Source organism: Nannospalax galili, unplaced genomic scaffold (assembly GCF_000622305.1).
Source record: "Nannospalax galili isolate Female #2095 unplaced genomic scaffold, S.galili_v1.0 scaffold346, whole genome shotgun sequence".
Lineage (NCBI taxonomy): Eukaryota > Metazoa > Chordata > Mammalia > Rodentia > Spalacidae > Nannospalax > Nannospalax galili.
Window position 1 is genome coordinate 7,963,302 of NW_008357637.1, and position 17,878 is coordinate 7,981,179.

The 17,878-nt window shown below is 40.7% G+C and overlaps 1 protein-coding gene across 1 annotated transcript in view; it reads right to left on the reverse strand.

Moving 5' to 3' along the window:
* Positions 1-17,878, reverse strand: part of Pde11a (phosphodiesterase 11A) — a 456,708-nt gene that overhangs the window by 265,305 nt on the left and 173,525 nt on the right. The window contains exons 3-4 of the mRNA XM_008855328.2: positions 11,396-11,485; positions 6,950-7,090 (exon numbers count right to left, since the gene is read on the reverse strand). Of these exons, the coding sequence (XP_008853550.1) occupies positions 6,950-7,090; positions 11,396-11,485 (231 nt within the window). The remainder of the gene's footprint in view (positions 1-6,949; positions 7,091-11,395; positions 11,486-17,878) is intronic.

Below are 17,878 nucleotides of genomic sequence, written 5' to 3' on the forward strand. Positions count from 1 at the left end.
TGCCCCTACTAGATACCATAGGCTTGCAAAATAAAAGTCAATGCCAAGAATGGACTTCTTTTGAGCTGTTGACCATGGATCCCAATGATCCTCAAACAATATTGGTCATTGCCCTTGCTTTTGGTTACCCACAAGAATATGGTAAGACCCTATTGCTGAAGATACTACATACATGAGCTGTAGAGCAAACAAGGAGAAATCAAATTGGTACTGACTTCAAAGCCTCATCTCAACTGGCTAGCTTTCATAGTAATAGAAGGTGCTATGCAAGCTACCTGAAGAGAAAATTTAGTATGAACCTTACCTAGTTGTAAATCCTGAAAGCTAACACCTGGCCTGGTAGATATGCCCACTGGTGCAAGAGTGGCACAACTATTATAGGAGTAATCAACTACTTTCTAATTGGATTTAAGGGTCTACTTCATAGGATGAAGCCCACACCTGGCATTGATATCAGGCTTAGGATACACACACACATAGACAAATACAGAAAATCAGTGGGAGGTTGGAAAGGGAAGGTGTAGATATGGGGAAGGGATCTAAATAGGATCAAAATATATTGTATCAAATTCACAAAAAGAAAAAAAGAAACTTAAACTACCAATATTATCCCTAGATTTTTTGGGGGGTGGGGGTTAGGGAGTTGAGGAAATTACTAGACAGGTAGGAAAGAGAGGGCAAGAGAGAAAGGAAGAAAATAATGGCACAGACACAAACAGAAACACACTCCTGTCAGAAATAAGCTGCAATTTCAAGTTTGGAAACACATGATCCACCTAGACAACCAAGTCAACAACTGGTATGATTAGACAAGGAGATATTCATAAATCTCAGCTATGTTAAGCATATTAACACATCTGTATCTAAATATGATAGATGAAGAATAAAAATCAATTAGGAAGTAAGTAACTGTATCACATCTTATTCCTGACTAACAGGTACTTGCAAGGGTCATGCCCTTTTAGGTACTCCTTTTAGGAGAGACTCCCTCATGTGGAAAGGAAAGCTGTTTGAAGAGAACGTCCCCTTTTCTACCCTGGGATACAGTTAGGTGACAATTTTTAATATGAACAACCATAGAAGACTTACCCTATCAGATATCAAACTACTATCAAATTGTAGAAATAGACAAACAGACCCACAGAACAGAACAGTGAGCTGAGGAATAGAAAAGTATACATGGGCCCTTAGTATAATATAGATGTGCCATTACAAAGTAAGGGAAAATAGTTCTAAGACAATAGGTTTCATACAGAGAGAGAGAGAGAGAGAGAGAGAGAGAAAGAGAGAGAGGGAGGGAGGGCACTTTACAGTGTCCATACACATAAAAAATAATTATGTGGGGAAGCTAAGGCAAAAGAATCATAAGTTCAAGGTCAGCCTGGGCTACAAAGTAAGACTCTGACTCAAAATTATTTAAAAGTAATTCCAGATAGATAGAAAAGACCATAAATAACAGATAGAATGTGTATATCTTTATAATTGGAGGTAAATATTTTAAAACATAATCTTCTGATTGATAAATTTGATACATTAAAATAAAAATAACACACAAAAACAAAGATACATGTAGAAAGTCTATCTGCATGAGCCTGGGGTACACGATGTGTACAGATTGAGACTGTAAGGCCCCGGCCTCTCTTTACCCAGATCACTTCTCAGAATTGTATTTGCAGGGAGAGATGATGTAGCAGCTCCACTCAGATAAATGCTAGGCTTGATGCTGCTTAACAGAAAAAAGACTGTATTACTGACTTTTCTTGCTGTGACATAACAAGAAGCAACTTAAGGAAAGAAAGCTTTATTTTGGCTTAGAGTTGGAGAGAATACAGTCCATCATAGTGTGGAAGACATGGTAACAGGCAGGGAAAACATGGTAGCTGGAGTGACAGGCCAGCTGGTCACATGGCATTCAGTCAGGAAATTGTGGAGACTTGCTGGAGGACGTTGGTCACTGGGAGTAGGTCTTCATATTTTATAGCCAGGCCCCACTTCCTGTTCACTCTCTGCTTCCTGCACCAGTGGCAGGGGACCAAGTGTTCAAACACATGAGTTTATGGGGGACAATTCCTATTCAAACCACAAAAGAGACATTCCCAGAGTGCTTCTGTGTATTATAGGTCAACACATGTGCTGGCACAGGTCCACCTGCTACCCTGGGGTACTTGGGAGACCTGGGAACAAGCACCACTGTTATGCTTTATAATGTAAGGCTTGCATTGTTTCTATAAAAATAGGCCTTGTGTTTTAGCCTCAGCTCCACATTCAGAACTGGACTCTTGTCCTGGCATCGTTCATCCTTCAGGTCTAGGTTTCAGCTTCTCGTGTTCAGCAAGGGGTTCTTGGAACTATATTTCCTGCTCTCTTTTTTTGCATATTTGAAAGGATCTACCTGTTATTAGATAACTGAGTATGAATTTTCCTGGATTTTAAATCATAAGGCCATATTTCCACCTGGAGGGTTGGTTAAACATTGTTCCATTGCCTTCAAACACCGCAGAGAATGCTCCTAAGAAGTCTAATATCAGAATGAATGAGTTTTTACCTAGATGCCTATATCTATATATAGGCTTGTTGACAGGAGACATAAGAGAATACTGTAGTTAAATTCAGCCACTTTAGGTTTTCTCAGTAATTTCAGCTTTACTCCCAAGATGTAGAAACTGCAGCAGGTCACCTGTGATCTCCTGGATGCTCTGGTGAGAAACAGCTTCTGCAGAGATCTTTCTACCCAGGATAGTCCTTGCTAAGGGGCATGGCACCTCACTGGCCTTAACACAGTCACCCCTAGTCTCATAGTCTAGGATACAACACCATACTTCCTTCAGCCTGACAAGCAAGCTTCTTTAGGTCCCAGGTAACTTCTATCTGACATGGGAGAAAATTGCATTTGTCTTTCATGTTTCTCAGGAACGTTAGAAAATCTGCAAGGCACTCGCTGCTCCTTTGGCGTCCCTGGCACTGTCACCTCTCTTCCTGTTCCCTGCCACGTGTCTGGAGAGACTTTTAGCCACCATCACTACTACCAATGGGTATGGAGACTTGTGTCTGGGGCAGTGTGAGGATGACTGGCCACACTGCATGCTGTTCCTCCGCTAGTCTGAGTGACTAGGTATAGGCTAGCTTAAGGTTTCATCTGTTCTTTTTCCAGTCACTTGCTTTTTTATTATTACTTTTAGTTCTGATTCACTTAGCCTTTTACAAATGAAGAATTTTAGTGTTTTGCTGTTGTTTTGTTTGTGTGTGGGGGGTATGTTTTTATGGGAGGGTGCATATGTGTGTGTGGTGCACATACACATATGTGTGCATGCATGTGGAGGTCAGAGGACAATCTTGGATTTTGTTCCTTAGTCACTATCTACCTTTTTGTGAGACAGGGTTCCTCACTGGCCTGGAGCTTGCCAAGTAGCCTGGTGGGCCAGTGAACCCTTGGGATCCAACTGTCTGCCTCCCCAGTGCAAGCCAACAGACCTGGCTTTTTTATGTGAGTTCTGAAGATCAATCGGAGATCCTCATGCTTGCAAGAGAAATGCTTTACTGACTGAGTCATCTCCCCAGGCCCAAGTTTTGGTATTTTACAACAACACAGCTATAAATTTTCAAGCCCCATTGGGGAGCTTAAAAGCTCAAAATTTAGCCATTTCTTCTTGTATTTGATGTAATTCTTCCCCTGAAGCTGTACCATTGTGTGCCTGGAGAGTTAGGTAGAGCAGTAAGAAGAGACTTCATCAGGCCCCTTGGTAGGAAGCTTTTTTCTTTTTGCTTTGTGTTACATTCATAGCAATTGGTTTCAGCAAATCTAAAACTAAAGTTAGCACTCTGGTATACGAAAAAACTCTAAGTTGTTACAGATACCAGGGACTTCAAAGGGAAGTAGGCATCCTGCTGGTACTCGGCTGCTGGGAATAATAAGGCAGGAAAGGCCATAAGTAGCAGGAAAAGGCGTAATCCAACTCTGGATTTGCTGGGTGATGTTGGATTCATCTATTCATTCCTTTATAGCTATTTGAATACCTCTGCTGTAGAAATACTTGCAGTAGAGAAAGCATTGCCAAGTCCAAACTCTTCTAACATACTAACCCCAAGTAGGAACATAGTATCTACTAGATTCTTATGCACCAGGGTCTTTGGAATTTTTTCTGTTTAGCTATTTCTTTATGAGGACTTAGACTCTCTATTTTATAGTGTATTTTAACATCTTTACAGGCAGTGTTCTTTGCTGTCCTTTTAATAAGGATGTATTCATATATGTTTATTCTTCTATATGAACTTCAGGAACTGAAAATCATTTTGTCATGTTCCATTTTTGTTTCCTCATTTCTGAGGGGATAGACATTTATGTGGGTCTGATCTCTGTCAATCAAACCAAGTCAAATTGTGTGTATGGATGCTGCCCTCATTAAATCTAGATGACAGTGGTTTTCAATATCAGTCCGTCCGTTTAGTATTCTGACATGGAGAAACTAGACCAAGAACTTTGGGCACAGTTTTCAGTTAGCTGTGACAGCATTAGACTTTGGAATCTAGTTTCTCCTCAGCCTGGCTACTTCTCCTGTCCATGGCATGACTGTGTTGTTGTCCTCTGAGAGGGTGGTGCACAAAATGCAGCACCTACAAGCAAAGGCTTGAGAAAGTTCTGATGGGAGGAGAATCACATCAATGGCAGGCTTCTGTGTGGTGATGCCACATAAACATACCCCAGCCAAACTGCCAGCCTTCCCCAACACCAGGCTTGGGTTTCTAAAGCAGTACCAAGAAAAATGGCATCTATGTCTCTTCCTCTTTCCTTCTTCATCTACCTGTCCCTCCCCTCCCACTGTCAGCTCACTTTTACCCCTAGACCCTGATCCTTTGGATTGCAGAGCTCATCCTCACTTTAAGAGATGTATGCCAACAGAAGAGAGTGATGAGGAATATCTTGGCATTCTCTGCTGCAGCTCCACCTTTACAGTCACACAGTGTGTTCAGCAATGATAATAAAAACAGTTTTTTAAACTTGCAGTACTAAGCCAGCATCTTTCTTCTTTAAACCATCTACTCCATTTAGGTGGTAGTTTGAATATCCTCTCCCTCTTTTATACCATGAAGCTGTAACTGTTCCTGCTGTTTCTCAGCTTCCATCATCTGCCTTTGATATGCAAAGAGCTAGATCACACTATTAAAATGAGGCTGAATAAGATGAGTAAGAATGACCACTTTCGGGGCTGGAGGGATGGCTCAGCAGTTAAGAGCACTGTGTGCTCTTGCAGAGGACCCAGGATGGAGTCCGAGCACCCACATGGCGGCTACCCAACAATTGTCCGTAACTCCACTCAGGGGATCCTATGTGCTCTTCTGTCCTCTGTGGGCACTACACATCACAGGTGCCCTTACATGAAGGCATAACACTCATACACATAAAATAAAAATAAATAAGTTTTTTAAAAAGAATGGCCACTTTCAGCTGCTATAAATTACTGCCACATCTGTTTACAACTGAGCTAATACTGAGCTTGCCCCGGTCCACATTCCAGCCTGGTCCTTCCAGCTACTTGCTCTCTAGGAGACTCAGAACTACTCAGAAACTCTCGGCAGCTGAGGTCCCAACAACTGTTGCTTGTTGCTTTTGTTTGGTGAGGACTTCCCTGAAGCCTGACAGGTATCCATGGGCACATTTCCACTGGGTGGAGAAGGTGACTCTGGAACATTACTGAACTCTCTGAGCCTTCTTTTCTCATTTATAAAATTAGGATGAGAATAATACTTAATCCATAAGGTGAGAATAAAGGAATTCAAGTGCTTTGCAAGTGTCCAGAGGAACTCCATAAACATGAGCGCTTTGTGTCTGTTTATCTATATTTGTGCTTGCTCTCCTGAGGGTTAGCTGATTTTACACAGGATTTGAAAGGCTATTGCTTGTGCATGATTCGGTGGATGTAACTCACACCCACTCAAATAGACATTACTAAGCTTGCTAAAATCTGAGAAAATACCCTTAAACATTCTAAACACAAAGATATGTGTATGTGTGTTCTAAGCATTTATGTGTATATGTCAGTGTTTTACAATACTTACTAAAATTTTATCCTCAGGTTCTTATTTGTTGAGGAAAACAAACCAAAAGGCAAAGACAAAGACAATACTCTTTTCTAAGCACCATAAGGTAAAATATTCTCTGAGGTATTAAAGTAGCTTTTAATTGCTAGATAATTCCTGGTGTTTGAAGGGGATATTTAACTTTCAAGTTAGATATTTAACTTTCAAAGCTTAGACTGATGATGACCAATATTTTCAATATTATTGTGAGGATTTTTTTCCCAGCTGATTTCTCCCAAACAGTCCCAGGGCTGAGAAGAACCTAAAAACTGGCTACAAATCATCAAGATGTGGCAAGCCAGAGGCTCCAAGATGCATCCTTTTCAAACATGAGGGGCCCCTGTGGCAAAGTGAGGTTCTTCCTTCCCTGTGTGGGCTGCCCTGGACTGGTTTCTATGGATCCAAAGCAATCGTATATGAATCTGGAAACCCCGCAAGATAAACCCTTTATAGAAAACAGGTAGCTTAGCAGGTTCAGGCACAGTTTGTCCAGGTCCCCGCAGATGAGGACACTTTCTTCCTGCTGGTTTAATTGCTTCCTGCTCTATGCAGGGGGGGGGGGGCACAATCCCTACCACAGTCTAGACTACCCCTTACTGGGAATCATTCTGTGTCTTGGCGCTTATCCTATTAAATAAACAGAGCTGGAATGAATCTCTAAGATCCCCATCCGCTTCAAGAGTATACGTTTCCAAGGTGAGAACAAAATAAGAATGAAAACACATCTAAAAGAAATAAACTTTCATTTATAAAAAGTCACCTCATGAGTAGAAAAGTCATGGACACAGCTGCTGTGCTCACAAGTTTAGTTACAGATAAACTCAACTACATTCCACACACAGCCTTTGACTCTGAAAAGTGGACGGTAACCTACCGGCGATTCGATGTCTTCTAGGAGTAAAACAGAGCAGCGTTCACATTTCAACAGAGTTTGGGCCCGATGCATTATTTTCTTGACAATTTTCTCCAGGTCAGTCTGTTCTTCAAAGAGGTCATTAACTACCTCTAGCAGAGCCTGAGAAAAGAGATGGTGTGTTTAGGTGGCTGTTAAGACTGAAAAGTATCAGTTTTCCCTCCCTCCAAAAAAACTCCATGCAGCATTTTCTCTAATAACATAAATATTTTGTGTGACTAATTTTTAAAGCATTTATGATTGTTTTAGCATAGCTTAGTGATTCTACTTTATAACATACTTTCAAATTGAAAAATACAACTGGAGAACACGGCCCATCTGTACACCTGGGATCGTGTAGTCATTACATGCAGGCATTTCTCCCCAGTACAGGGGCTTTTCTGCAAGGTGACTAGGTACAAATTCAACATTTTATAAATAACAAGTACTTTAATCTCTCCTGAGCACATTTATTTCAGAAAACTACAAAGTAGCCTTTCTTCACTACCAGGAAAAATAGCTTCTTAGCCCAACTTGAGACATTTTCATTAACACATATCTCTCATAGAGTTCTGAAATATATATATGAAGAATATTAATTAAAGTTTAAAGCCTTTAAAAATATATAAAATCTACACACTAATCCCTCTATATAAGAGGAAAAATCCTTGGCTGGGCATGGTATCACACACCTTTAATCTCAACACTCAGGAGGCAGAGGCAAGTGAATGAGTTTGAGGCCAGACTGGTCTATAAGCCAAGTTCCAGACCAGTCAGGGCTACATAGTAAGACTCTGTCTCAAAACAACAACAAAAAAGAAGTCTCAAGTTAATGAAAAAAATAAAATAAATTGCAAGTTGAACATGGTGTACTCATCTTGAAATTAAATTGCAATAACATGTCACTTTCTCCAGCAAAGTGAGCTTGCAATTTATGCTTTGAAGTAATATTTATTTGGAATCTTTAGTAGCATGTTTTTTTTTTTAGAATTTTCAGAATAACAGGCTATGTACAGGTGGTAGAAATGATTCTTGTGTCAGAGCAATCAGAGAATTACACGGCCAGTGAATTGGCTTGTGTTTTATTCAATAGAATTAAACAAGATGTTTTATTACAGGTCTGACCTCTCACAAAAGGACTTCATGCATCTTCAGGTTCACATCTATTCATCAGGGTCTTGATCAACATCCCAGGGCCATGATTAATTTTCAGCTTTAGGAATGAATTTGATTTGTTCTGAAATCATTTGAAACAAAATTTCTTCTCTAACTCTATTCAGGTAGAAAAGCATTTCAATGAGTTAAGGGATCCATGAAATGAATGTAGTTTATTGAGCTACTGAAAGAGAACCAAAGGTCCTGAGTGGGGGAGGTGTTACCTTTGCGGAAAGTCCGTGACTGTGACTAAGGGCCATATTGCTCCAAAGCAAAGAGAATACCAGGTAAAGGCTACCACTTTGGTATTTGGACAGCAAGCTGCTTTAAGGGGTCAATGCACTATAACTTTGTATTCAAAGACAACATTAAAAGTGAGACAATTGTCTGAGTAATTACAAGAAAATTCCATATTATTAAGGGGAAAACATTATTTCCTTAATCACCCAGATTATTTCTTTAGATGGATCATATTAACTGAACAATTATTTAACTTTTCAATTTGTTATGATTGTGCAGACAGCCTCTGGGACCTCTCTACAAGAACATTCCTCTCAGAGGAGAGACTAATGCTCCTGGAGTCTCACACTGATGAATCATGTTACAGTAATTTTATTTTTTCTAATTCAAAATTGCTGCTTTACTAACAAGTGAGGAAAATTTTACAAATGACAGTGAAGGCTAGCTCCAAAATAGGAGAAAATCTAGAATGATAAGTAATTCAGCAGATAGCAAAACATTCCACACAGCTAGATATGCCCTGGTTCTTACTGTCATGTATGTGCAAGGAACCGGTATCTGCACTCCTCCCTTTCAGTCTACTCCTGAGCTCATCCTTGGATCTTTCCTCTTCCCTTATCTATGCATTCTTCCTCTTATTAACCTAGTAAGTCTCTTGGCTTTAGATACCACCTAAATGCTGGTGGTTCCCAAATAAAAATTTGCACACACCCCCCTCCAAATGTAGGCCCCTTATTCAATTCCAGATGCACAAGCCCAAAGTCTCCTTGACTCATTTCCCACATCAGCAAGCCCTGCATATGTCATCACCAGCAGGGGAAACTTTCACATCTCACTGCCCTGGTGCTGTCTATCCCTTCTCTCGACGTCTCCCTATTTTCAATTTCCTTCTTCTTCTTTCCTCCTCCCCAGTCCATCATTGTCTCCAAGGAAACCAGGCTAATCTCTTTAAAAAGTGAATTGGACTAGGCTCAAAATCTCCTGGTGTATTTCCACCACACTTAGAAAAAATAATTCCTGATGTGCCCACAGGCCTTTTTACCATCTGGTCCCTCATCTCCTCATCCTCAGTTGCTTTTCCTTCAGTCTCTCCCTTTATCTCTCTGCTCCCCCTATCCACCAACACAGGGCCTTTGCACCTGCCTGTATTCACAGCCTGGAATGTTCTGCTCAGATCTTCATGGGGCTTCACTTCTCATTTCATTCAGATCTCTACTAACATCATCTCCTTTCGTCATCTTATATACCTTTTCATTACCTTTGAAAATAAGCATCAGTCCAACCTATCCTTCCATGCTAGTCTCTAGCCCATTCTTCCACTTTTTCTTTGTAGTGCTGATCACTATCTAGCATTATGCTGTTTTATCTTTTATTCTATTATCTATTGTTCCAACTGAATAATAAATTCTATAAGGACAGAGATTTTGGACAGACAATGTTTGATGCGAATTACACACACATTTTACATATGTATGTTGAACAGATAACTGAATTTTAGCATACATAAGGATGCAAAGACTAATAAAATAAAAAGTTTCCCTTATGGAATTCATAATACATTTGGAAAGGAAGGCTATCATTACATATTATAATACAGTGTGATGAATACCCACAATACAACAAGGAAAACAGAAAGTAGAGAAAGGGGGATTAACTGGAAGGCTGAGCAGAGTCCTGAAGGATACACAAGGCAGTTGGCTTGAAAGGGAAAAGTGGGCCTGAGGCATTGAAGGCAGAGGAGATTGGGGTTAGAGGTGTGATACAGTAAAGCAAACAGGTTGCTTCCTAGAAGTCAGGGATCATGTTGCTGGAATGAAGGGAAACCAGTGGCAGACATAAGTGGGAAAATGAAAAAATCAGAGTAAGGATGTGTGAGGTCCTGCTAAGGAGGATGGCTGTCTCGTCAACACTGCCTGCTAAATGTGAAAGTCATTATCATAATACTTGGTGTGCTGGATAGCTTTAGTATCAACTTGACACACCTGGGTTGAGGGAGCCTCAATTGGGGAATTACCTCTATTGGACTAGCCTGTGGCCATATCTGTGGGGCATCTTCTTGATTGATGAGTGATGTGGGAGGGCCCAGCCCATTGTGGGTGGTGCCACCCCTGGGCAGGTGGGCCTGTGTTGCATAAGAAAGCAGGCTGAGCAGGGGCCAGGGGAGCAAGCCAGTAAGCAGCATTCCTCCATGGCCTGTGCTCCAGCTCCTGCCTCCAGGTTCCTGCCCTGAGTTCCTATCTTGGGCTCCTAATGAACTGTGACCCTTTCCTCCCCAAGTTGGTAGTGGTCAGAGTATTTTGTCACAGCAATGGAGAAACACACTAGGACACTTGGTAAATGAAATTTTAATCTATTTCATTACCAGATTAGCTGAGGTATTCAAACATTTAAAAATATTTTCTTATTGAATATATTTCCAGGTTGTAACAGTGATTTTCATATACTTAAATGTAGAGTGAGCTTAATATAATTTAATCTCTAGTTGACATTAACGCTCTATGAGCTTCAGTTTTTTTTTTACTTCTTTATTCTAGAACTCCTAAAAGTATATGAGACCACTGCCTCTTATATTCCTTGATAATTCTATTAAAAAGTGCTTGCATAATTGTCCTAAATGCTTTGTGATGCTCTTTAGAAAGCTTTCAATTCAAACCAAATCTGGGAGGAAGAGTGAAATCATGTTTGTAACAAAGTATACTTCTTAAAGAAACTGAACTGTGAAAACATCACCAAGTTGTGTTGTTTCAAATCTATAAGCATTAAGGATGCATCTGCTGTCATATAATACAGATGTGAGATTAGTTTCCTTTTAATAAGAAGCTAGCTCTATTCCCCAGAAACAACAACAGTGAATTTGTACCCATCTGGCTTATTGCTTAAAGGGTGTCTTCAGCCATGTCATTGCAAGATTACACAAAGGAAAATGATTCCCAGTCTAGACACAGATCATCTGCTGCTTTTCAAAGATAGGATGACTCACAGAAGCCAGAAAGATAGTTTTGAGCATGGCCTGCAATGCCTCTTTCCACTCACCCTGCTTCGTTCATATTCTTTCCTTGAGGCAGCAAAGAGCTGAGCATTTGAGATGGCGATTCCACAGAACGGAAGGTACATCTGCATCACCTGGGGCAGAGAAAGAGCATTAAGAATGTTAGAGCATCCATTCTGAAAAAAAAAAAAAAAAAAAAAAAAAAAACACATTCCCTGCCTGTGACATACTATCTTTTCATCCAAAGGAGCTGGGCCTTGAGTTACTGATAATAAGCTCTTAACTTCAGAGGGGATGTTTGTCAGAGTTAACTCTAAGATGGTGAAAATCAGTCTTTAACTGGGAAATTCACATCTATGAAGACATAAAGGGAAACAAAAGATTATGAGGGCTATAACACAGGAACTGTGATTGGTGCATTTATATTTTTGCTTTGAAAAATGAAGACATGAAGTCAAGTGCCCTGGAATTGGAAGCTTGTGCCCACATTCATATTCGGAGGTTGACAGGATATGAGTGACTCCCTGTGCACATGTGTCTCAAACAGGGGTCTCAGCATAGCCTGTCTGCTACCAGATTTAAGCATGCTGTTGGGATGGACCTAATGGGAACTGTATGGTCACAGGACCTAGTAGACTTGAGCAAATGAGCTCCGCTTCGATCCACTACCAAGTAGATATGATTAGGAATGAAAGGAAACTAGAATGGTTCTACAGCAACTTGTATGGGGAATCGCTGGGCACCTCTGACAGGGACTCTGTCTATGTGAAGAAAACCCAACTGTGGTGGGCCTGACCTTAACAAAGTCTTTCTCATCAGGAAGTCAAAATCTAGGGATTTTCAATACTATCTATTTCCAGAATATGCGACGCTAGGCAGATAGAACATTCTAAGTAAAGTAAAAACTGAAGGGGCTAATTCTTTGAACTCTTCACAACATAGAAGGAATAAGTGACTCTTCTCTGGGACTCTCTAAAGTGAGAAGAAATGGTCAGGTTTGTATCATAGTCTCTCTCTTTACCCCACAGTCCCATTATGGTGCCCTGTGAAGATGCACAGAACAAAGGCAGGCAGGAGCAGTTCTCACTGTGGTCACCAGAGGCAGCACATTGCTCACACTGCAGACTACCCAGAGCACATGAGACACCTCTGGGACACCCAGAACCCAATCCCCAGAGTGGAGAGTGACTTCAAGGAAAATGAAAAACTAAGGAAAACTAATGAGAAAATAATATACATTCATTATTATTTGTTTCCTATCAAATCTTGCTTTGGCTACCTAGCCACACTTGTGTCTGACCTCAGGTCCCTAAAGGAATTTCAGAGCTCCATAGAAGTTAAAGCCACAGCCTCACTCTTAAAGAAGAGAGAGAAAAAAAATGGAACAGGAACCAAGAAACACAAAACCAACCAGTTCATTTCTGTAGATCATTTTGGGATAAATTTCTTCAGTGTGTTCACACTGCCTTCTGGAACCAGATGTTATTCTGCTTCCCCTCCTTCCCTTTCCTTGCTCTTCCTCCTCAAGCTTTACTAAGTTTGCCCATAAGCCATGAACCATTTGACATAAAACTTCCAGATATTCCTCTAGAATTTCCCTGCCTTGGCCAGAATGGGATCAATTTCAACATCAGTTACACATACAATGCATTTTCCTTGTAGTTTCTTGGTTTTGATTTTTTGTTTTGTATTGGCTTTGTTTTTGTTTTCCTATCATGGAGATGGTGGCTATGATGTGGATAAAGAAGAGGAGGAGCTATGGGCCACTATCATGAACGTACTATGTAAGAAATACAGAAACACCACTGTGTCTTTCCATAATGTCAGAATTTCTTGACTAACAATAAATTCACAAGGTACAGCAGTTTCAAGGGCAGCAAATTACCATATACTCCCACTTTCCTTAACAACTTGGGCCAGAGCGAACAAGGGTTCTTTTATTCCAGTATTAATTACTAATATTAGATTTCAGATCACATATTATATATCACATTATACATAATATATAGAAAATATATATTCTCTCTATACCTTATATGTTATAGCTGCAAAATATTAAAAATACAAGGAGTTTCAAAGACACCTGAGGCTAAAGCTTGGAAATGGAAAGTGATCTTAGAATCTCCATATTGATAAGGTAGCAAACCAAGCTGAGCTGCAGAAGAAGCTGAAGCTGCTGGGTCTGCCAATAATAAAGTCAAGGTTGGAGCTGAACTTCAGGAATGAAATGAAGCTAAGGGTGGGACCAGGCCCAGATAAAAGAACAGGCAGACTGATGGATGGCAGGTCCAGGTGGGCAAACAGGAGGATGGGCAAACAGCAATTTGAGAAGGCCTTGTTTACAATATGACTGAGCCAAGTGAAGGCCCTGGACAGTCAGGAGTTCTTTGTCCTTTGATGCACACCTTGGGTCTTAGAAGGCAGGGTGGTGGGGGCTATTGCCATTGCAGTGGTGGGCTCCACCTCTTTATGAGGTCCAGATGAAGGAGTTATACTCTCTCTTTGGTCTGGCATATCTGATAAGTTCTTGGGCTTGGTTTTCCTGATACAATTTTAAGATACCCATGTACACTACATTCCTAATTCACCCTAATAAATTTTGGAGAGGCACCTTTCCACTCCCAAGAATAAGATATTATCTGTCTGTGCTGAATGGGCAGTGCCAAATAAATGGTGCCGTTCATATGTCCATCCAAGTGCAGAGTCATCATTCATCCTCAAAATGGAATCAAAAGCTGCTTGTACAATGGAGTCTCTCAGGGGAAGGCACCACTTTACATAACATGGAGTAACAGGGCAGGGTGCATCCTCATCTCAACAATTAATTACTTAACTTCCACTATTTATTTTGCTTAAGTTTGCCTTCTGGGCCAAGTGTAAGGTGGTTTGTAAATCAGGAAAGTAGGAAGAAGGATGTGGTGAAATGAATGTGAAATATTTTCTAAAATCTCACAGCCTTGCTTTACTTAGTTTGTAATACCAACACGGAACTCTCTCTACCAGATATTATGTATAATGAAAAAGAATAGGAATTTTAAGTCAGATGGCCTTTTTATCCTTTTAATGGTTTTTTGTGTGAAATTTAACAAACTCTTTGAATCTACTTCTTCATTTGTAAAACACCAAGTTTATGGTACTTTTTAGTGCTGATAGTTTGTGGTTCACATAATTAGAAGCATCAGTGAGCTGTAATACTCTATTTGCTAGAGGTTACAAAGAATTCAATAAACATGCTTACATCTTTTTCAAGAAATAATTGTTTGTAGTAGTAATTGACATAGTCTAAGTCCTTTAAATCAGTGCACCAGGCATGATTCTGGGCACCAGGCATGACGTTCTGCATTTGTGTGCACTATACTCATTTGACCCTAACAAGGAGAAATATACCAGTAGTTCCACTTTTTAATATGAGAACTGAGGTTTGAAAGCTTGCAGAAGTTACTGGGAGAGAATTCTTCATGACTCTTTCATTCTAGGATATTCTACAGATAGAGATACTGCTCTACTGTCAAGGATATTTGCACAGTGACTGGCCTTGGAAGGGAAGGGTATTGTCTCCCTCCTGGAGAAAAAAAAGAAGAATTATTTACTATTCTTATAATGAAGATGATATCTCCCTCTGGACAGAGGGGGATTTGGGTTCCTTTTGTTTGAGGCTCCTTCTGCAAAGTAGTCTGCTATGTGTGCAGTTAAAAGGGTCAAGGGGTCGGCACAACTGCTGCAATTCTGATTATTTTTCTTCCTGCCAGTAATAAACTGCCCTCTGTCACTGATCCAAGAGCCTTGTATCTCTCTTACCAGCATCTATGAGACTGGGGCCCACTAACTTGCTGTCTTGTAAGCAGAGTAAAATCATAGACTTTTCAGTTATTGACAAGCTGTAGATGGTATGTGGAGGGGAGAGATTTTGTTTTTAATTGAAGCAGCTTGGCTCTGGATCTGCCTTCTTCACTTCTACTTTGTCTGCCTCCCAAAGAAATGTGCATATTTCATATCATTAGTGTGCTGGCCTGGTTAACTGCATCATGATAGGGCAGGTGCCGGGACTAGAAAGGATTTGGTGCATACAGGATGGTAAGGGAACGCAGAAGCAGGAAGGGGCTGTACAAGAGCAAAAGGAATGGTCTTTGGGTGATGGTCCTCTGAGCAGCTGGTTTAAGGAAAATCCTAAACAAAACAAAATCCTAAACACTGACAGGCAGAAAACTGGGGATGGAGGCCAGAGTAGAATCTTCAAGAAGAACAGGAATCTGACTTTAGATGGGCTTGTCAGCAGGTAGCAGGCCCCAATCTCTAGTGAGGGTTTAAGGATCAGGTTATAATTTTAGAGGTAGAAGGAGCAAAACTGAACAAAAAAGAAGGACTGACTGGAGACACAGTGCTAATTGTTAAGTAGGGGCTTTAGCAGAACAGAGCCCATGGGCGAGGATCCTGTGGTGAGAAAAATGGGTTGGGGATTAGAACCAGGCTGTGATGTGTGTATTCCCAGAGGGGGAGCACTTCAAGACCCCAGAGAGCCTGAGAACAGCCAAGGGTCCCACTTAATGGTAAATCTCTTCATTCATTTTTGTTTCTGGTTAGCTTAATTGACTGAAAGTATTAAATTTGAAAATAATTATTCTGTTTATTGTAAGTTGTGTGTGTGTGTGTGTGTGTGTGTGTGTGTGTGTGTGTGTGTGGTGTGTGTTGTGTGCTGTATTTTCCAGAAAACACCTAAATCAGATTGGTTAGATTAGTCCTTTAATCGACGCCACTGTGTCTTAGAAAGTCCCTCTCAATTCAGTTCTGACAGATGAGTGATATTGTCACAACCCCAGGAAAAGCAACTCCACAATCCTCCATCTTTAAATGTCTAACAAATGGCACTTCATGAAATTTGCTCATATAAACATAACAAATCCCCAATATCTCAATGTAACTCAAATTCATGTTCTTCAGCAGACAGAAAAGACAACAAACTCTGCTAATTTAAACCAGTTATGAAGCATTAAGCATGACATTTTGAATGGTAAAAGAAACTCAGGTTGTCTTCTTTTATGTGTTCTAATTTATCAAGTTAATGCTTCCACAACAGCAACTAAACAAAAGCAAATGGCAAAACCAACATCCTCCTCACTGTACTGGGGATCTCCCAATCAGCTCAATTTAACAAGGTTGTCTGACTGCCTTCTCATGTCAGACACTGGGCTAACAATGCACACACAATAAATGGTACAGCACCACCACTTCTCTCCAGCTTCCCATGAGCTTTAATTGTATTCATAAAATGATTGCTAACCAGCCCAACCTCCTTCAACAGTTTTGCTAGGTAGCTGGTCAGATATTAGCAAACTTAGCAAGCATGAAGGTCATTGAGGATGGACACATACCTCCCTCATAATCAGCAGCTTGTAGAAACCTAGAACTGAAACTGCAGGACTCTGATTACTCATCAAAAGAGTGGAATCTAAGTGGAAATGTGATGTTCTCGACTACTAGAAAGATTATTAGATTACTGTTTAAGCCAGGCATGGTAGCACATACCTTTAATCCCAGCACTCAAGAGACAGAGCCAGGCAGATCTCAGTAAGATTGAAGCCAGCCTGGTTTATATAGCGAGTTTTGGGCCAGCTGGGAGCTACAGGGAGAAAAAAAATAACCAACCGACCAACCAAATAACCAACCAACAAAAACAAGACAAAGCAACAACAACAACAACAAAAAGATTACTATTTAGCCAAGGCTTTCTGGTAAAGAACAAAGTCATACTATCGTCCAAATGGGATTGTCAATAATCTAGACAAGAAAATGCCCTGCAGGAAGCTGTCCATTCCAGGGACTTTGCAAAATAGTGTCAGCCCCACCTCAGTATGTAGGCAGGCACAAAGGTCTCTGTAGGCACTGTCCACTGTCACCCTTGAGAGTGTTTCATCCAGGAAGGTCCCTTTGGCCACTCTCACTTCTCACCCTGTGAGAGTGCCCCTACTTTATTTTCTGACAAGCTCCTTCTGTCTTCTGCACTATACTCTATGTGTCTCATCTGAATTATTTCAGTGGGAATCACAAGGACCAGGGAACCAAAGGGAAACCACAGTGAGATCTGGGTAACAGGTGCAAGGAAAAGAAAGGCCAAAGTTCAAGTCTCAATTAGGAGTTGAAAACTTTCAAAGATTTTACCTTAGCTATAATATCTTCTAATATATACACCCCAAGATTCAGTGAAACTGGATGATTCCCCTGGCTTACTCCTCAAATTACCTATAAAAGAACATAATTCGGGGCTGGAGAGATGGCTCAGTGGTTATGAGAACTGGCTGCTCCCGCAGAGGACCCGGGTTCTACTCCCAGCATTCACAAGGTGGCTAACAACCATCCTTAACTCCAGTTCCAGGGGCTCAGACAGCCTCTTCTGGCCTCCACAGGCATTACATGACATGGGTGCACTTACATACTTGCAGTCAATACACACACACACACACACACACACACACACACACACAGAGAGAGAGAGAGAGAGAGAGAGAGAGAGAGAGAGAGAGAGAGAACAG